The sequence below is a fragment of the Physeter macrocephalus genome, chromosome 14 (genome assembly GCF_002837175.3).
Source record: "Physeter macrocephalus isolate SW-GA chromosome 14, ASM283717v5, whole genome shotgun sequence".
In the NCBI taxonomy this organism is placed as follows: Eukaryota; Metazoa; Chordata; class Mammalia; order Artiodactyla; family Physeteridae; genus Physeter; species Physeter macrocephalus.
This window is the reverse complement of record NC_041227.1, coordinates 122,159,831-122,179,777: the sequence shown is the minus strand read 5'-3', so window position 1 is coordinate 122,179,777 and position 19,947 is coordinate 122,159,831. Positions and strand designations below refer to the sequence as shown.

The window sequence follows — 19,947 nt, the reverse complement described above, 5'->3', positions numbered from 1 at the left end:
AAAAAAAAAAAAAAAAAAAAAAAAAAAAAATTAAAAAGTTTATTCATCTCCAGTCTAGCTAAAGATTTGTTAAATTTCTTGGTGTTTTCAAAAAAACCAGCCATTATTTTAATTGATTTTCTTTTTTTCTACTTCGTTGATTTCTGCTCTAATATTTATTTTCCTTCTGCTTCCTTTTGGTTGAGTTTGCTCCTTTTTTGGTGGTTGGTGTATCTTTTTCCATACTTTCACTTTCAGTGTATTTGTGTCTTTGAACCTGAATTTTGCCTCTTATAAATAGCATATAGGTAGAACTTGTTTTGGTTTTGTGTTTGTTTTTTTTAATTGCAGTTTGACAACTTCTATCTTTGATTAGAATTTTGAATTTATTCACATATTTAAGTTTTTTACTATTGGATTTATGCCTGCCATTTTGCTATTTATTTTCTATGACATATTATTTTTGTTCCTCTGTTCTTTGTTTACTGCTTCCCTTTTTAAAAAATTAAATAGATATTTTCTAGTGTACTGTTTATAATAAATTATTGATTTTTAAATCTTTTTGAATTATTTTCTTAATGGTTGCTCTGGGAAGTCTTTTATTATCTGTTCTTTCATGTGTTCTTACTTATGTGCCCAGTTATCTTTGTGTACTGGTCATTGTATTTGAGTACTTCTCTGTGGAGTTAATTTGAGGCCTTGAATGAAAGTTCTTTCCCTCAGAGATTTTCCTTTGCTTCTTCCAGGTGCCTGGGAGAACCACCATCCTGGGACCCTTGTTATCCAGTTTTGAGGCTCCCAGGCCCTGTTAGGCTACGTATCTCACACACCTCTTACCTTGAGGAGGTAACCTGCCATGGCCTGAGCTAGGAAATGTTGTCATTGAATAGCAGTCCCACCCCCACCCCGCCGAGTCTTGAGCAGACACTTGGCTCTGATTTCCATTCCCTGCAGCCTCGCAGGGTTACCAGAACCACCGGTCGGAATTTCAGCTATTTCTTGTAGATCAGTGAGGACTTGAGAGTACAAGTGCCTTGTTTCCTCTCTCGGCTAATGCTTCTCAGAGATTTGGGCCCAGTAGTTCCCCACAATCTTGTTAACTCTCTGTTTAAGACTCTTTCAATATCTTTTACAACTTTCTTAGTTGAACAGAGCAAGATTATTTATGTGCCATTGGCCTGTCATTTCTGCAAGTGGTTTTGGAGGCATTTTGACCTGCCTGTGGGTCCTGCCCTGCCCTGTACAAGCTAAGTAGCAAAATCACGGGCAGACAACTTCTCTCGAGCTTACTTACTTCCCCTCAGTATCTCGGAGTTTGGGAAAACGTAGGTAGGTCACGTATGTGAGTCCCTTGACACCGTGCTTTGGAAATAGGCTCTCAGTGTGTGGGTTGGGTTTGCTCTGTTCTCTTCCCTGTCCTTCAGGATTCTCTGTTTGGAGTGTGGGTCCGAAGGCTGAGGTTTGACCAGGGAATTTCTATCTGTGTCTTCAAATACTATTTGTCTAAAAGTCAAGCATAAGAAGACTTAACAAAAACAAAAAAATCAACTTTGCTTTCTTCCACAGAAGGTCTTCTTAGCTGTAGACTATTATTTCCTTCATTTGCAAGTGATCCGTCCTGCCCCTCACCCATCCTGGGCGTTGGTCGTCCCTGGGAGTCCACGGCCTCGCTCCCTCAGGACCACCCTCCACTCAGACTCGCTCCCTCAGGACCACCCTCCACTCAGAAGCTGCAGAACTCAAAGATGCAGGTTTCTTTTAACTCTGAAATTCTTTGGCTAGATTAGTTTTTCTCTACCCAATATTTTTATGGTCAGAAAGGAAACAGTGTTTCATCTTGAATTAGTGTTATTTTTATAATACATTAAAATTCTTTTCCCTTGGCTGCCAGGAACATTTCTTACCTGGTTATCATGGTGGAATCCTGCACACTGTAGGCAAATAAATATGGAGGTTTTGGACCCTCCCTCCTGTAGTCAGGAAAGTCCATCTGCAGATACACCTTGGGATCAGGACATGCAGACTCTGGGCTTTTGCAGTTCATGCTTGATGACCCTTTGTATCCATCCTTTAGGCCCCCCTCCTATTTGCATTTCAGATACCAGCTGACTTTTGTTAAAACCAGCTCCTGGTATGGGGTACCAGTTGTGAGCACAGTGACCTTGACCAGGGCAGGCCCCTCCCTGGGATGGGCGCTGATAGGCATGGCCTCCGATGCAAGGTGGTGGGATCCCAGCCCACGAGCAGAAACACATCTGGACTTGTCATTAAAATATCACATCACTTTTCATGTATAATAAAGATCTTTTCATGCTTCCATCTTTCAGCAACTTTTTCCTCTTTCAAAATGGTCTTGGGAGAACAAGGAGCTTATCTGTAATCTGCAGAGTCACCGTGCAGCTGAGACAGTCTGTTACTCTGTTATGCTATCACTTTGCAGTGTGTTCGTCCTTGACCTTCTCAGCCGACGGTCAGGGGTGTGTTAAATGTCTTCCGTATTCTCCTCATACTTGCAGATGTTCACTTTATTCAGACACGCAGCAGCAGTGGTGATTCCGGTCAAAGAGGTGATGGAAGACGATATTAGAATGTTCATGAGAGCTAAGACTTTCTGGACAATTTTGCTTTTTGCGTAGATCCTTGAACTGTAACACTGGACCCTCCGTTGATCCTGTGTTCAAATTTTAACGCTGATGTGTAATTGCTATGAGATTTTGGATGAGTTCCGTAGCGATTCCAAACCTTGGTTTCCTTGGCTACAAAATGGGGATAATATTAGCTGCTCTGTCTCCCAACTATAGAAGATTGTGATAAATATCAAAAAAAGAGTGTTGTGTTTTGTAAATGGTGAGGTGGATTGAAAATACAGTTCAGTCCTGAGAAGACGCTTCATTTGTTCTACAAATATTTTTTAAGTCCAGCCAAATACAGGAGCTGAGCTGCTCCACACAAGATGCCCCATCCCTGTGGACATCTTGGTGCCATTGAGTAAGGGTGGGAACTAGAGGCCAGAGGCTGATGGTGTGGTTGCTGGGGTGCTCGCCTGGGTTTGGAGGAAGTGGGGCTTGCATGTGTGGTGGTGCCACTGCACAGGGTCCCGGAGGAGGTCACGCTGTGATCAGAGACTAACCCCAACCCTGACCCCGGCTGTGGCTTCCTCTACTCTCCCCACTTTCTCTTTGAAATACTGGCCTGGTCCTGTGCTGACTTGTGCACCTTCCCACACGTAGCCAGGAGTCGGGACTGGTTTAGGAAACCTCAGAAATTTGTAGGATTCTGCGTGAGGCCACCAGACACAGGGCCATTTTTCAAGAGTTTGGTCAATAGACCTTCCCTTTCAGGGAAATTTCCCTGCTTTTGTCTCTGCCCTGCTGCCTTGCTACACCCTTTGGGGGAGAGAAATAGGCTAAACTCTAGCATAACTTATTTTTATCCTCCTCACATCACCACCCTTTTCTACTTCAATTTTCCTTATTTTCCTTTTTAAGATTCCCAGCTGTGGTTGACCGTGCACATGCCTGCAAGCGTGTTCCTGATGGGAGCCAGGGAAGGATTCAGGCCTGGAATAGCCAACTTCTCCACTCCTGTTCTGGCAGCTTCCTCCCTGCATTTCTGTTCCCGCCTTCACACCTGCTTCCTGCCTGCTGAGGGTGCTGCTGTGCCTGGAGGGGCCCCTGCCCTGCCTGTGCCCCTCCTTCTCCCCCCCTTGACCCCTCCTTCTCCTCCCCCTCCTCCTCTCCTCCCCCTCCTCCTCCCACTCCTCCCCCTCCTCCTCCTCCTCCTCCTCTTTCAGCACCTCCCTCCCCACCTCCTCACATTAGCCACAGGCTTCCTCTCAGCTTACTTCATCTACAGCTCATTTGATTAGCACAATGCTCATGAGGCCATTTTGCAGGAATAAGAGATACAAATACAGCTCTTTTATTTTATCTTATTGCTCAGTTTAAAGATAAATATCCTCCCAATGACATAGTGGGCATATTTGTACCTTTAAATAAAACACTGAAATCTTTTTGATTTTTATCAATTTAAAGCACTTTTTAAAATTGTGAGATGGAACGTACCTATAGAAAAATACACAGAACATACATGTACACTTTAAAGATTAATTAGGAAGTAAATACACGTGTAACTACCACTCAGTCAGGAAGTACTGCATTGCTAATACCTCAGAGGTACACCCTGACTCCCTCCCCACAAAGTCACCACTATTCTGACTTTGGGATTATAATTTTCTTGCTTTTCTTTATGATAGTTCGTATTAAGTGTATATTTCTTAAATAATCAGGTTAGTTTTGCTTGATTTTGAGTTTTAAATAAATGGAATAATACTATGTATATTCTTTTGTCTTGCCTCTTTCACTGAGCATTATGTCTGTGAAATTCATTTCTGTTGTGTGTAGCTGTTGTTTAATTTCACACTTGAATGGTATTTGACTGTAGGAATGCGCACAGTTTATTTACCTATGCTGGTATCTGTGAACATCGGGCTGTTCCCCGATTTGAATGACGCTGTGGTGAACGTTCTGTACATCTCTTCTGGTACATACGTGTAAGACTTTTTCTGCCCGTGTGGTGAAGTTACTAGGTCTTGGGGATCTGAGTCTCCACCTTTCTGGACGTGCCCCACTCTCTTCCCCAGGTCCTCCTCCCTGCCAGCCGTGTGAGTTCTGGCTAGCGGGAGAGGCCGCAGCAGAGGGAGGCCCGCATACCACAAAAAAATTAAAAATAAAAAAAAAAAAAAAAAAAAAAATTGTGAGATGGAACGTACCTATAGAAAAATACACAGAACATACATGTACACTTTAAAGATTAATTAGGAAGTAAATACACGTGTAACTACCACTCAGTCAGGAAGTACTGCATTGCTAATACCTCAGAGGTACACCCTGACTCCCTCCCCACAAAGTCACCACTATTCTGACTTTGGGATTATAATTTTCTTGCTTTTCTTTATGATAGTTCGTATTAAGTGTATATTTCTTAAATAATCAGGTTAGTTTTGCTTGATTTTGAGTTTTAAATAAATGGAATAATACTATGTATATTCTTTTGTCTTGCCTCTTTCACTGAGCATTATGTCTGTGAAATTCATTTCTGTTGTGTGTAGCTGTTGTTTAATTTCACACTTGAATGGTATTTGACTGTAGGAATGCGCACAGTTTATTTACCTATGCTGGTATCTGTGAACATCGGGCTGTTCCCCGATTTGAATGACGCTGTGGTGAACGTTCTGTACATCTCTTCTGGTACATACGTGTAAGACTTTTTCTGCCCGTGTGGTGAAGTTACTAGGTCTTGGGGATCTGAGTCTCCACCTTTCTGGACGTGCCCCACTCTCTTCCCCAGGTCCTCCTCCCTGCCAGCCGTGTGAGTTCTGGCTGGAATTGTCCAATTTCCCGCATGTCCTACACTGCAGCCTGGGTACTCACGTTTCCCGGCCGACTGACAAGGTCATGGGCTGCTGGGCAGCATCTGAACTGCCTGTTCTGGTCTCTTGCCTACTTTGCTGTCGGGCTGTCTGTCTTCTTGCTTGTTTGTCAGAGTTGCTTCCAGGGAGTTTTAAATGTGTTCTCTCCTGCAGGACGACATGATGATGCCTCAGAGGGTGAGGCTGCAACACGCAGCTGCTGTGCGACACCCAACAAGTGTGAGTACGGATGTTTCTGCTGCATTGTTACACCTTTTGGTAGAACTGCCATTACAGCCTTTTAGATTAAGATTCTTCCTTAGGATAGGAAGAGTCAGTTTGTAATCAGACTGCCCCCTTGGAGAATGATGTGTGCTGGGTGTGTCTGCGCACTCAAGGGTGTTTTCCTTTGAAGGAAAATGTGCTTCTTGTTTTGGGTAGCGCTGGTTACTTTCAAATGGGTCCAAAGTATTTTTTTGGTTTGGTTTAGTTTAGTTTGGTTTTATCAGCATTTCAGAAGCTGTGTACCTTGGACATGAAAACACAGGTTGAGAGCTGTAGGGTGTATCAGTTAAAAAAAAAAAATTCTATTAGCTACATAACCTCAGACTACGTCCTCATCTTTAGAATGGCTTCCCCTTTGGCCCCCATGAGCCAGGCTCTCCAGGACCCGTCCTCCTTGTCACTCGCTGGGTGAGAGCTCACTTCCCCCCGCAGGAGCCCCATTTCAGGGAGCGTCTCCCACCCACTTGGACCTGGGGGAGCATCTGGGGCCCATGGATTCCTCGCTCCGGTGTGACTCGGGGTCAGGGGTGGCCCAGGCTGTTGAGCCCCAGAGCTGGTGTCTGACCACAGAGCCCACTGCTCAGATCTCTATGCTGAAATTTTAGTAAAAACATCTTTGAATTACTGTGGTGATCACTGGTTTTGAAAGTGGGAAGGAGAAGGGTCTGGAACAGTCTTAAGATGCATGGTGCCTGATTGCCTGGGAACAGCCTCCAGGTTTTGCTCACTTCTGCTGCGGCGCCATGTCCACCCATGTCCACACACTAAAGCATCTCCAGGCCACGTGCACACGAGCCCCTGGGATCTGATCCCAGGTGTTGGTGGGACCTGAGACTCTGCATTTCTCATGGGCTCCTGGGCTCTGTGTTTGGGGTCCGACTGCCTGGCCACTGGGCCTTCACGAAGGAAAGAGCCTGTTCATGGCACAGGGCTCAGGGCTCAGAGAGTGGACCCTATGAAACGTGTACTGAGTCAAGACAAAGGCTCAAATATACGCTTCCTTCAGAGACAATTTCACAAGGAGTTTGAAGGACGTTTGTTCACCCAAGATGAATTCTTTCTCTTCCAATAGCCCCTTATTTTGGAGCTCTGAATTTAGCCCACTGATTCTCTGCTTCTAGGAAATGTAGCCCCTCATGTTCTGTCTCCAGCTGCCCAGCCCCTGCACACCCGACAGTGACTCGGGACTTGGCTGTCATGTAAACAAACCTACGCACTCTGCCTAAGGGCTATTGTTGTCTTTTCATGGAATAGGTGATGTTTTACAGCCTTAAGTTTGATGCTGAGGATTCTTATTTTCAGAATTGTAATTGCCCTTATATTGCTTAAATTTAAACATTGTTAATGTTAACACGTCCTTGAAATACGCCTGTAAGAAGATAAAAATGGCCTTCGGCTACTTCTTGAGAGGCCACTCCACTGCTCTTCAGGCTGGAGCTTCCAGAAGGCTAGATGTGAGGGAGGTTCAGAAGTGCCCAGCCGCCTCTTTATTGAGAAGTGGCCCTTCGCCGAGGTAGCATCATGGGGGCCAGTGCACCGCCCTGGGGTCTGATGGCAGGAGGCTGGTGTCACCTGATTCACCAGGACTGCTGGAATCCTTGGGCCGGTCCCCTAGGGCCCAGAGTCCGTTCTTTGACCAGAAGGTCAGGAGTGGTAGTGACTAGACCAGCCTTCGGGGAGGGGCCCACACCCTCTTCTCTGGCCCAACAAGCCAGCACTGCCTACCCCAGCGCCCACCCCCAGTGCCCCCAGGTCCACCCACCGCGTCTCACAGGTCTGCTCCTCCCAGCAGACCCCGCTGCTCGCTGGCCAGGGCCTGGGGCTTTGTGTGTGTCCTTGCCCTGAATGGGGCTGGGCTGCAGTATCAGTCCCTTTTGCGGTTGTGCCAGTGCACCACGCCAGCCTGCCTGTGAACCTGCTCTGTCACTGGGTCCTGGGGACCAGCCCCGTGAGGCCCTGGGTGTGGCTGAGGGAGAGGTCAGAGCCATGGGTGGGTGACCCGTGGAGTGGTCTCCATGGCCATGAGGCCACTCAAGCTCATGCCTTGGTGGTCTGACAGTACCGAGCTCCTGGTGGGCAGTGTGGCCACGTGGTGCCCTGGCCACGCCACCTTGAATGGCCCACAGCTCCATGTCACAGTGTCCTGGGGTCTGTGCTGTGACGGCCCCGCTGGGGCTGCAGGTCTCCACGTGGTCGACTGCCACCAGCTTCCTCCAGGACTCTGCAGCCTCAGGGCCAGATGGCAGGCCCGTGCTTCTTCGGACCCCACTCTTAACTATGGTCAAGGGTGAACAGGACCCCAAGTGGCCCAAGGAGACCTGCCAGGTCCTGTGCCTCTCTCTTCATGGTCCCTCACCTCAGAGGTAGTGTTGCGGTGCCCAGACCTCTGGACCCAAAAGTCTTGCTCATCACGTGCCACAGGATGTCCTCAACACGGTGGCCAGCACGACGAGAACGTCCAGCGTGCAGACCACTGGGCAATGTGAAGACAGCAGAAAGGGTCCCAAGTGCTGACTCGCCGATGGAGCATGTGAGCAGGACGTCTGCTTCTGCAGGGGTGTGTGGGTACCAGCACCCCCTTCCTTCAAGCCTCCACGGGGGCCCAGTCTCTGCTTTTTCCCCAGGATGTGATATTGTGTTCGATTTACACTCGAGGCTGGGATGGCCTCCACCTGGCCCTTCTCTTACACTAGCCCCTAATCACACCCCAGGGAACCCGTGTGAGGCTCGGCTGGGTCTAAGCCTGTGCTTTCTGGTTACACGTTCAGGAACCTGGAAGTGGTCACTGGTGGGACCTGGGTGCCCATGAGCCCAGTTTATTACCTGACTTGTGGACCCTTACTCCAATGACCATGATGGGTCTGGTGTCACCTGGGCCCTTGTGTCCAGCTGCCTCACATGATCAGTGTCCCCTCCCGGCCTTAGATCCTGCATCTTCGGTGCATCTCCCCTGCCGTCACAGGTCCATCTTCATGGGTGGGGCCTCTCCTTCAGCTGGTGGTCTGAGTCTGAGAACTGGCCCAGATCTGGAAATGGTCAGGGGTGATTTTCACAGTTTCCAAGCACTTAGAATATATTCAACATTGAAAAAATTTTGTCTGAAGAATTTTGTAACCAGTGTATACATTGTAGAGAGTGAGATACTTTCAGATACATTGTCCACCCCTGCCCCCTTTTTTGTGTGTGATTGGTTCACGTGTGAAGTTACTTTTGGTTGTTCTCCACGTGTAAGTTCAAAGACCTCGAAATCTAGGCATATATAAGGAATTTGGAAAAAATGTAGACAGTGTCAGTTAATCTTAATTAAAACACATTGGCTTGTGCCTTTGTAAAGTTCTAGGTTACAGCTTTTCTTGCTAACCTTGTATTAAGTGCACTTGATACTCTGCTCCCAGCGCTGGAGCACCTGTGCCCCCTCTGGCATCACAGGTTTGCAGCGAGACCAGGGGTTCAGAACAGTCCTGTTGCACCAGAACAAAATCAGCTTTAGAAGGGTTGTTACTGTAGTGCTGGGTTCTTTAAAAGTCATGACCTACAGAAATCTTGATTTGCAGTTGTTGGTTGGTGGTTTTGTTGATTATATCACATTGTTTGGAAAGAATGAAATGAATGCTAAGTATATGTTTGTCCTTGGTCATTACTTCTTTAAGGCCATTTACAAGAAAGCCATTTAATTATGAGGGTGGCAGCTTCCATAAATTGTGCCGCTGCATATTCTCTGCAGAACTTCTGAGATGTTACATGTCAGGCATCACCGGTGTAGAATTTCTCCACCCACTTATTGAGCATTTTGGAGCAAGGATCTCCTCTGGGACAGGAGTTGGGTGGGGTCAGGGAAGCCGCTGTGTTTGGTCTGGGCCCCTCCCTGGGTGTTCACCTGCGCACGGGCGGAGGTGAGAAGCGCTGCATTCTCAGGAGTATGGAGGTGTCGAGGATGACGGTGGGAATGGGGGGGAGCACCTTGCAGAGGTACAGGGCACCCCAGAGCTTTTCCAGCACACGTGGGTGGGTCCTCCCCTGCGGCCTCAGGACAGGCCGATGGCAGGACTTCCCTACGTCCCCGATGTGAGTCTCCAGGGGGCTCGGGAGGGGTCCTCAGTGACCTGGCCTGGCTCGGAGTCAGCGACAGGCTCATGCCCACCATGCCTGGTGGGAATGCAAGGTGGGAAGCAGGAGCTGTGGACCCGTTTCTGCCTTCAGGTGGCGCCAGGGCCGTCACCTCATCTCCGCTCAGCGCAGCCTCTTCCTGCCCTGTGAATGCAGCTGCTGCGGCCTCTGTCCACTGAGCGGCACTGAATTGGTCAGGCTGAGCGTGTGCCCTGGGAGTGGCACAGGCGCTGCAGAGAGGGCACAGCTGTTTGAGGGGCCGGTGAGGGGCTCACGCTGGCACGAGGTTGGGAGGCGGGTGGGTCTGCTGTCAGCATCTAAAGCCCGGTGGACGCTGTGCCACTTCCAGCTCTGTCCTCACCGCACCTTGGAGCAAGCACCGTCCATGTGCCCAGCGGAGGCCGGGAGAAGTGGGGCGCAGGTGGGGGCCTTGCTCAGTCACTCAGGACGGAACCTGGTGCTGGGCCCTGTGGTCCAACTCTGCCTCACAGCGCAAGAGATCGGCTGGGGAGGCCCCTGGCCCGCGGTGCCCAGGGGTGGGTTTGCAGGTGGCGGGGGGGGTGGGGCTCTGCGTCCACGGTTGGCCCTGACAGAGCCTGGGGGGTGGGACGTGCTGCCGGCCAGGCATGGGTCTCTGGGAATGCTTGGTATTTGGAAGGTGGGTGTGAGGCAGGAGGAGGAGAGGGTGACTGGGGGGCTGCGGGGAGGCTGCAAGGGCCCTGCTGAAGACGCACCCGGTCCAGAGTAACGTGCTGGAGCAGGATGCCCGGGAGATATGAGCCGATGAGGGCAGCTCATGTCCTACCGTCTGGAGAAGTCTCTCAGGTTAAAAATCACAGCGACGGAGCTCGTGTTCCTCCACATCTGCCCCACGTTGATGTGACCGCCACACGTGAAAAACACACGTCTGTGCATTTAGGTTTTGTGGAGTGTGGCCTCCACACACCCCAGCCACATCTGATATGTACCGTTCCAGACGAGTAAGCACAGGTGAGCCTCTCAGGAACTAGAAGGTGTTTGAATGGCCCTATTTCCTAGTGGCAATTGTCCAGGTAAGTAGAAGTTGATCGATAAGTAAAGTCATTTTTTAGAAAAGATTTTTGATGACAAGAAGCATTTGGGAGTATGAAATAAGGAAAATAGTTAATCTAACTTAAAATATTAAAACATTGCTTCCATTCCTAAATGTATCCACTTTAAGTATTTTAAGGATTGGGTCCATAAGACAATTAGGAGTTCTTAATGAAATCTAATTTTAATTTATATTTTATATTTTAGTAATCTTTATGCATAAATATAAATTAGGAACTAATTTCATAAATATAGCTAATTGATAAAATTATAACCTTACATTTCTCTTTCCCCCCCTTTTTTTTTTTTTCATCTTCAGACCATGGTTCTGAAGGCCCTGCTTAGAGGAACCCTCTAGCAACACCGTGAGGATGGTGGGTGGGGAGGGTGGGCTGCCTTCCTCTCAGAATTTGTGTTGCCAGGTCCCGGGTTCATTTTATAACTTCCCTACTTGAGTTTGCTGTGTGGGTGTGCGGTAACAGTTCTCATTTCCATTAAGAACTGAGGTTAGTGAAGTTTAAAAAATTCAGTTTCTGCATAAGATCTTGCGAATGGGTGCTGATCCCAGCAACGTCCAAGCCAAGCCACCCTGGAATGGCACACCTCCTAACACGGCCACACTCTTGTCCCTTTCCTGCCCCGCTGGTTTTCTCTGTTGTCTTTTCTATTTTATTGACTTTTGCTTTTTATTACTTTGTTCCTTCTGCATTGCATGTAATTGGTTTTCATCTCCCGGCTTGTGTTTTGCCTCAAGCCTCTTTCCTCCTGGTTTCCTCTTTCCTACCTTTTGGTTTGGTTTTGTTTTATGATTCCATTTTATCTGTACTATTGCTTTATCAGCTATCCCTCTTTGTTTCATTATTTTTCATTGGTTGGCCTAGGATCTGCAATGTGTATCTTACCCCTCACACGCTACTTTAAATAAATGGCACTTTTATTAATAAATAAATGGCACTTAAATGGCACCATCTCACATGGAGCGTAAGAAGATTACAAAATCACATCCTGTCACACAGTTTATGCTTTGAACTCCACAGTGTTTGCTTTTATTTTTACCAAAGTCAATTATCTTATAAAGAAGTTGCACATGGGAAAATGTCTTCTGCTTTTACACATCTGTTTACCATCATTGCCACTTGCCATTCCTTGGTATCGATCAGGTTGTTTCCTTCTCCCCGGAGAGCTTCCTTCATCTTTTTTTGTAATTTAAGTCTTCTTGTGATGAATAATTTTGGCTTTTGTTTTTCTGAAAAAGTGTTTCTTTTGCTTTAATTTTTGAAAACTATAGTACTTGGCTAATGAATTCTAGGTTGAAGTCATTCTTTCTTTAAAGACGTCTCTCCCTTGTCTGGTTTCCATTGCTTCTGCGGAGAAGTCTGCTGTCATCCTTATATCTGGTTCTCTGTGTGTAATAGGTGTTTTTCTCTGACTCCTTTTAAGATCTTCTGTTTAATACTGGTTTTTAGCAATTTGATTATTATGTACAAGCATAAGTTGTTTTTTTTTTTAAAGGTTGGCTCTGCTGGGGCTTTGTTGAAGTTCTGGGATCTGTGGTTTTATAGCCTACATCAAATTTGGAAAAATTTTGACCATTATTTCTTCAAGAATTTTTTCAGTCTCCCACTCTTTGGGTTCATTCATCCTGTGTCTATTGAGCACCAACTGTGTACAAGGTACCGTGCTGGCCTGGTGTCCACAGTGGTCTGGCGTGAGGACAGGGCAGTCAGCACAGGAGAGGAGCTCGGCATCCCACTGCAGGTGCCTCTTTTTTTTTTTTTTTTTAATTAATTAATTTATTTATTTTATTTTTGGCTGTGTTGGGTCTTCATTTCTGTGCAAGGGCTTTCTCTAGTTGCGGCGAGCGGGGGCCACTCTTCATCGCAGTGCGCGGGCCTCTCACTGTCGTGGCCTCTCTTGTTGCGGAGCACAGGCTCCAGACGCGCAGGCTCAGTAGTTGTGGCTCACGGGCCTAGTTGCTCCGCGGCATGTGGGATCTTCCCAGACCAGGGCTCGAACCCGTGTCCCCTGCATTGGCAGGCAGATTCTCAACCACTGTGCCACCGGGGAAGCCCAGGTGCCTCTTTGTATGGTTTGCCTTTGTCTGCCCTGTGGTCCAGGCCAGCATTCTTTTAAAAAATGTTAAGGCAAACAAAATATCCTCACTTTTGTTCTTTGTAGACCAGCACTCACAGTGTTTAAAGCCTCAAAGAACAGCCAGGCCCCAAAGCTCCAGCTTCATTTCGTGTTCACCTAATTCTCCTTCTCCACGTGAGACCCCACCCAGCGTGACTCAGCCTTCATCAGAGGCAGAGAATGGAAGGGGGGGTTTGGGGAGGGGGCTCAGGCATTCACTGTGGAAATAGCACAAGTCAGCTCATGTCCCAGAAAGACCACGTCTGCCGCCCCTCACGGTCTGGCTGGGAGTGTGGCTTTCGGCGCAGGCTGGACTGGGCTGCACTCTGCTGGTCTTCCGCCCCCAGCAGCTGTTCATGACACAGCAGTCACGGGGCCGGGGCCTGAGTGTTTGTATAGAAGTTAAGCCTCTTCATCTTCATGTTTGGGAATACTTTTGAACCAGGATTTCTACCTCACAGCTTTGATCCACATTTTTGTTTTTTGACTCAAAATCTTTCCTGTTCAGCAATTGAATGCAAGACAGTATCAACAAGGCCAGAAAACAGATGGAATAGACAGTTTAAAAAAAATACGCTTCGGTCAGATCAGGTGTGGTACCTCGCAACTGGGCAAGGTGATCATTCAAGGGCTGTTCTAATTTACAGCCGAATTTAGTATGTGTTTTTAGGAGAAATATATGAAAAGTTCACACATAGAATTCAGCAGTATGTAAAAAGAATACAGACCTATGGCCAAGTGTGTTTTATCCCAATCAGGAGATGAATGAAAGACATGAAAGACGCTTCCCTGGAAGGTCAGGCAGATGAGAAATTAGCCCCTGGAAGGAGATTCAGCCTTTTGAGCCGTCGAGGGTGCATATTACAACCACGACAAGGTACCACACACACCTGTTGGAAAAACCAGAATAAAACACATGGCAAGGATGCAGGGAAACTGGTCACACACACTGCCGTGGGGATGGAAGTGGTGCAGCTGCTCGGGAAAACAGCAGTTTCTTTAAAAATTAAACATGAAACTACCATACGACCCACAGTCACGCTCCTGGGTGTTTATCCCAGAGAAACGAAGACTTAACATTCACACAAAAACCGCTGTGTGAGTGTTTGCAGCAGACTAATAGTCATAGCTTCAAACTGGAAACAGCCCAGTATCCTGTAGAGGGTTAAGCTGTAGAGTATTTTTCAGCCAAAAAAGGAACAAATCTCCAGGGAATCACCGAGTGAAAAAAGCCAATCTTGAAAGGCAACACACAGTGTGATTGCATTTATGCAATGTTCTTGAAAAGACAGAATTATAGCACTGCAGTAGCAGGTTCACGGCTGCGAGCTGGGTGGGGTGCGGTGGGGGGAGGCGCAGTTATAAAGGCACCATGAGGGGTCCCTGTGGCTGTGGAAATGCCCAGGGTCCCTCAGCCTGGTGGAGGCCACGTGTTGGCTTTTCAAGACGTTACCATTAGAGGAAACCGTGTAAAGGCTACAGGGGATCTCTGTGTATTATCTCTTAACACTCATGTGAATCTACCATTTCTCAAAAAAAAAAAAAAAACAACAGCTTAATCTAAAAAAAACCACGACAAACAAGGAACTACTGTATAACACAGGGAACTCTACTCAATATTCTGTAATAACCTATATGGGAAAAGAATCTAAAAAAGAATGGATACATGTATATGTATAACTGAATCACTAAAAACAAAAAACAACCACACAAAATTCAAGCAAAGCAAGCAAAAACCTTCTCAAAACTCTTCAGTAGCATAACTGCATTAATATAAATTAATCATCATGTGTACGTGCTGTGTATATTAGAGCAAGATTTAAGAAACTCACATATCGTGGGGTGACTTGATAGTTTCTCAGGAAGGAGACTTGGGCAGTGATGTAGGTTTGCTGACCACTCTGACCTTCCTCTCCGTGTTCCTCGGAGGTCAGGGAGGTGGAGAAGGCACAGCCAGGGGATTGGAGGTTAGTGTCGTGTCCCCGAGGCCAGCCAGCCTCTGAGAGCCTTACAGGACCCTCCCCAAGGGGCAGGCTCTCTGCTGCCACGGGCACCCCGGCTGCCCTCCCCCAGCCAGAAAGGAGGAGAAAGGCCCCCTCCTGCTGCTGCGAGGGGTCCCTCCCTCAGAAACCAGCCCGTTCCCTGCCTCTGAGCCCTGGGGCTACTGGTGTCTGAGCCTCAGGACCCCTGATATCTGCGGCAGGAACCAGCCTCTCTCCAAACCTGCCTCACCAACCAAAGGGCCGGACCTTTTTACCTCTGAGCAGTCTTAGAGATGTGTAAACGCGCTGCAAGCAGATACCTCAGCAGAACGTGCAGGGGGGCTTCCCTAGGTGCTGGGGCACTGTCAGACAGCAGGACAGGGCTGCCGGGGGTCAGTGTGCAGAGCCGGGTATGCGGAGAGGGGATCGTGTCCATGGCCAGGAGGAGGCAGGGCCGGGTTCCAGGACCAAGGGCAGAAGGATGTGGTGACGCAGGGTAAGGAAGAGGATTTAGAGGGCAGCTAGCGCAGAGTCTTCCTGGGATGGGGTGTGCCCGTCTGGTGGCGTCGTGGTGTGGGGGGGCCGCTGTGGCAGCCTAGACAGAGGGAGGCGGCCGGGGGAGTGAGCTCTTAGGGCTGCGACTCTTGTTTATTTAGAGGCTGGAAGGAGAAAGTTATTGAGAAACGGGGCTGTTCCAGCGGCTGCAGTGGATTTCTTTTAAGTCCTGTTTGTTATTGTTTCACAGATTATCGGTTGCCAAGTGAGGAGGGAGCCCCCCAACTCCACCGAGCGATACACGCGGTGGATCAACCAGCTGGCGCCCGACCAGCTGCTCACCCAGGTACGCCTGCCGTCTGCGGTTGGCCCCGGCCTCCCCGAGAGGGACTTTTCATGCTCTTAGCACCTGTGTCTGCCTGCCTCCTGGGTGCCAGGCACAGTCCAGGTAGGTGCTCCCTGGAGAAGGGGGCAACGTTTCAGAGGAGCCCGGCCTGGGGAGAAGCCGGAGCCAGAGGGCAGGTGTGGAGGGCCCGGCTGGAGACCTGGGAGCAGGGCACCCACAGGCCAGCTGCGTAGGCTGAGGTGGACGGATTCAGAGGGCAGGAGGCGGGGGCTCGGGCAGCGCCGAGCTGCAGCAGGGCTGAGGCATCCAGGAAAGGCCTGAGTGCCTGGCGGGGCGGGGCCATCCCCGAGCAGGGCAGCTGGAGGGGGGCCGGGTCTGGGGGAATGAGCTGAGATGCACCATCTGGGTGGAGCTGGTGAGCAGACATCAGGAGCCCTCGGAGCTAGAAGAGGGCGTGGGCTGAAATCGGACTAGAAGCCGCCGCGAGCGGGGCCACGGCCTGGAGGAGGAGGCCAGGAAGAGGTTCTCGGTCTCAGCTGTGGGGTCCCGAAATCCATGGGAATTCGGGTGGGTCCACGACCGTGTGTTGGTGAGGTGCTGAGTGAGGACAAGAACCAAAGATTCTCTGTTCACCCACCTTTGAAAACAAGCCACTGCCTCGGCGTGCCAGCAGCCACTTATAGCAAATCACCCCGAAACAGAGACTTAAAACAGCCCCGGCTCTTGCGGGTGGGCCCAGGCCTGTTCCATTTGCCTCTTGGCCCAGCCCTGGCTGTCCCGCCGATGGCAGATGCTCCAGACTCTTCCTCCTGCTGGACGAGCTGCTCCCAGGACTCACCTCCCCCCACCCCACCCAAGACCAGAGAGATGTGCTGCTCAGGGTGGGGGCCCCAGTCAGAGGGGGAGGAGTGGGGAACAACCCCCCAAAGTCCATCCAGGAAGTAGCTCTAGAGGCCTGGAAACATCCTCCCCGCAGTGGGGTGCTGGGGTCTGTCCCACGTTGCGATGTCCTGTGATCCTGCCGTAATGAAGTGCTTTTTTCTGAACTCTGAATTTTGAAAACTGAAATCTTGGTATAATGGAATGATTTATAATGATAATCAGCTTCTGAAATTAGAGCTGCTTGTGATTATGGCATCAGGTGTTCTGTTCACTGAACTCAAAGTGACGCAGAAGAAAGCCTGAGTGTTTCCTCTTGTGGGGCTGTTTCACATGCTTCTTTGGATAATCCAAGATTATTTACCCTTTCCTCTTCAGTGCTGGGTTTGCCAGTTGCTCCTGTTATCAAAATGACTTCACCAGCTTTTAAGTTCTATGCCGTTCATGCTGGTCCACACACACAAAAAGCACTTTTGCATTTGGATTTACTTTTCCCATTTTGAGATGAATATTCCAGTAATGGCCTAATAGCTACAGGTGGTGCACTGGTAACAGGTAATAATAATAGGAGCGCTAGTGACGCGTGAGGGCAGTGAGGGCACTGGGGAGGCTCAGTCACTGCTGCTCTCCCAGCCGTGAGGGAAGGAGAAGGGCCGGTGGATGTGGCCCACGTGGCCTCCTAGGAGCCGGCAGGGTCTCTGCGGTTGGTGGCGGGAGCTCACGGGTTGATGTTGACAGTCACGCGGGATGGTTGCAGCTCTGTCCTGTCTGCGCCAAGCGACCCTGGATCACCGACAGCCACTGAGCGTCTGGTTGCTGCAGAGCTGTCGGGAGGGTGTCCTTCCGCGTGGCGGGGCATGCGAGGTGGTGGAGCTGTGAGTCCACAACAGCTTCAGGCCTCTGAGCAGAAGGGAGTCTTCTCTCCAGGTGGTGAAGGTACCCTAAGGACAAGCCTTCGACCCTAGCATCCCGAGTTGGGAAGAGGGCCGAGGGCTCTGGGTACACAAGCTCTGGGTACCCCTTGCATCTCAGTTGGCATTTGGATATGAGTCTGCAAACCATCACTGGCGCATGGAGAATAAGCACGGGGTCTGTGACTCCTGTCGCCATCCCTGTCCTGGTCCTTCCCTCCGTGGAGCAGGTCCAAGCCGCGGGTCACGGTTCTGGGATGTACCACCTGTTTACAGATGCCCTCCCAGGACGTGCACGGATGGTTTCAGAACAAAGAATCACAGCCGCCTCCGTGAAGAGCTAGTAAGAGCTTCCATGTCCTAACTGGGAAATTAAAATGTCCCACTGAGTGTGAATCCCCTGGCCTGCAGTCAGCCCTGGGTCCCCCTCAGACGCGCAGCTCCGCCCCTGCAAGGGGGCTCTGGAAACGCTCACCTCAGTCGCGAGTATCAGAGGGCCTGTGAGTAAGTGTAGAGGTGGCTGCGTGAGAGAAACTGCTGAGCTGGTTTCTGCGATGTGCTGGATTTTCTGGGAGAGCGTGAGTCACGCAGAAACGGTGTGACTGAACACTGAGGGTATAATTGACAGGCAGCACATTCTCAGCCAGAAATACAAGTTCTGAGCCTAGGGCAGACTTAACTGTTTACTGTTAAGCATCATAGAAATAATTAAGGTAGGGTCTTCCTAAACAGTATTTTTCTTTAGCAAGTTAGGGGAAATTAAAGTATAAAGTTTCTCAAAATAAAGTGAAAGAAGATATCTCTTATTTAAGCCATTTCTCAACTGTTACAGTCACAGAAATCACCAGCACTCTGTGGGGTCTTTGTTCATCGTCTAAACTGAGTCACATTTGTGAGGTGGAGAGCAGCGTGATTTGGTTTGATATTTGTGTGTCTACTTGAATGTCTGATTAGATACCCACCATGCACAAAGTTGAATCAGAGTACTGTAAAATTAACACTCTGCTAATTCCAAATAAACCAAGAGGTGGAAAGTTGTCTGGACAAATGGCCTGGAGCCTGTGCCAGCCTGAAAATGCACCTGTTTTAGGCAGTGCCCACTTTACACCTTCAGCGAGGGGCTGTTCCCAAGGGACCTGCATCTCTTGGATGGGGATGGGGGGCAAAGGGGAGGCAAGGCCAGACCCCACCCCGCCTCAGAGGCTGCCCCTGGCGGGTCCCGGCAGCTCCAAGGAGGGGTTGGGGGCCCTGGCAGCCTGCATGGGTGGCTGGGTCCTTACCGCGGCCAGTGAGCCCAGCCCTGGCTGCCTGGAGTACGTGCTCAGGTTCACAGCGGAAGGAGGACAGCAGGGGTGGGTGAGGCGCCCCCTTCAGCCCAGCCCCACCTGGTCCTTGTCCTCCACGCCTGCTCCCAGCTGCCCCGGCACCTCTCTCCAGGATCCGTGCTTCCTTGGTGTCTTAGCCTGCTCGGGCTGCCATAACAAATGCAACAGACAGCTATTCCTCGCAGTCTGGGGGCTGGAAGTTCGAGATCAAGGTGCCAGCAGGTGGTTCCTCCTGAGGCCTCTCTCTTGGGCGAGTAGACGGTCGTCTCCACCCCGAGTCCTCACAGGGCCTTTCCTCTATGATCTCACTCACTCCCTGTGACTCGTGGATCAGGGCTCCACCCTTATGACCTCATTTAACCTTAATTACCTCTTTAAAGGCTTCATCTCCAAATGCAGTCGCGTGGGGGGTTAGGGCTGCAGTGGGCTTTGGGGTACACAATTCGGTCCATAGCATTTGGACACCCTCTTTGGCTCCTCCACAGCCCCTGGTGGTCCCCCCTGGTCTGTGTCCCCTGCCCCTGGGCCCACAGGACACAGTGGTATGTGGACAGGGCTGCAGCGAAGAGAACAGCCCCCCTTCCTGTACAGCCTCTCCTTCGTGGCCCCGTGCGTTCCACAGGGAGGGTGTCACCCAGCTTTCATCTGCCCGCAGCGTCTGGACAGCTTGGCATGAACGTAAATGGGAAAAATTTACAACCCACCTGCCAGCACTAATGCACAAACCCTCACTTTATCCAGTATCTGAGGACTCTAGACAAGCAAAATTTCTAGATAATTAAAGTTTACCTCTGTAAGTACAGACTCTTTTCCTAAACCAGCACTCCCCAAACTTGTTTGATCATAAAATAGCTCAAAAACTCGAAAACAATGCAGATCCCTCATCTACTCCCATAGAGTTTCTGATTTAGTGGCTCTGGAAATGTGGATTTTTAACACATGCCTGAATTTTTTTTTTTTTTTTTTTTTTGGCGGTACGCGGGCCTCTCACTGTTGGGGCCTCTCCCGTTGCGGAGCACAGGCT

The 19,947-nt window shown here is 49.5% G+C and overlaps 1 protein-coding gene across 1 annotated transcript in view; it reads left to right on the top strand.

Moving 5' to 3' along the window:
* Nucleotides 1–19,947, top strand: part of B3GNTL1 (UDP-GlcNAc:betaGal beta-1,3-N-acetylglucosaminyltransferase like 1) — a 102,600-nt gene that overhangs the window by 41,179 nt on the left and 41,474 nt on the right. Inside the window, exons 6-7 of the mRNA XM_028498916.2 lie at nucleotides 5,564–5,629; nucleotides 15,713–15,808. Coding sequence (XP_028354717.1) covers nucleotides 5,564–5,629; nucleotides 15,713–15,808 — 162 coding nt within the window. The remainder of the gene's footprint in view (nucleotides 1–5,563; nucleotides 5,630–15,712; nucleotides 15,809–19,947) is intronic.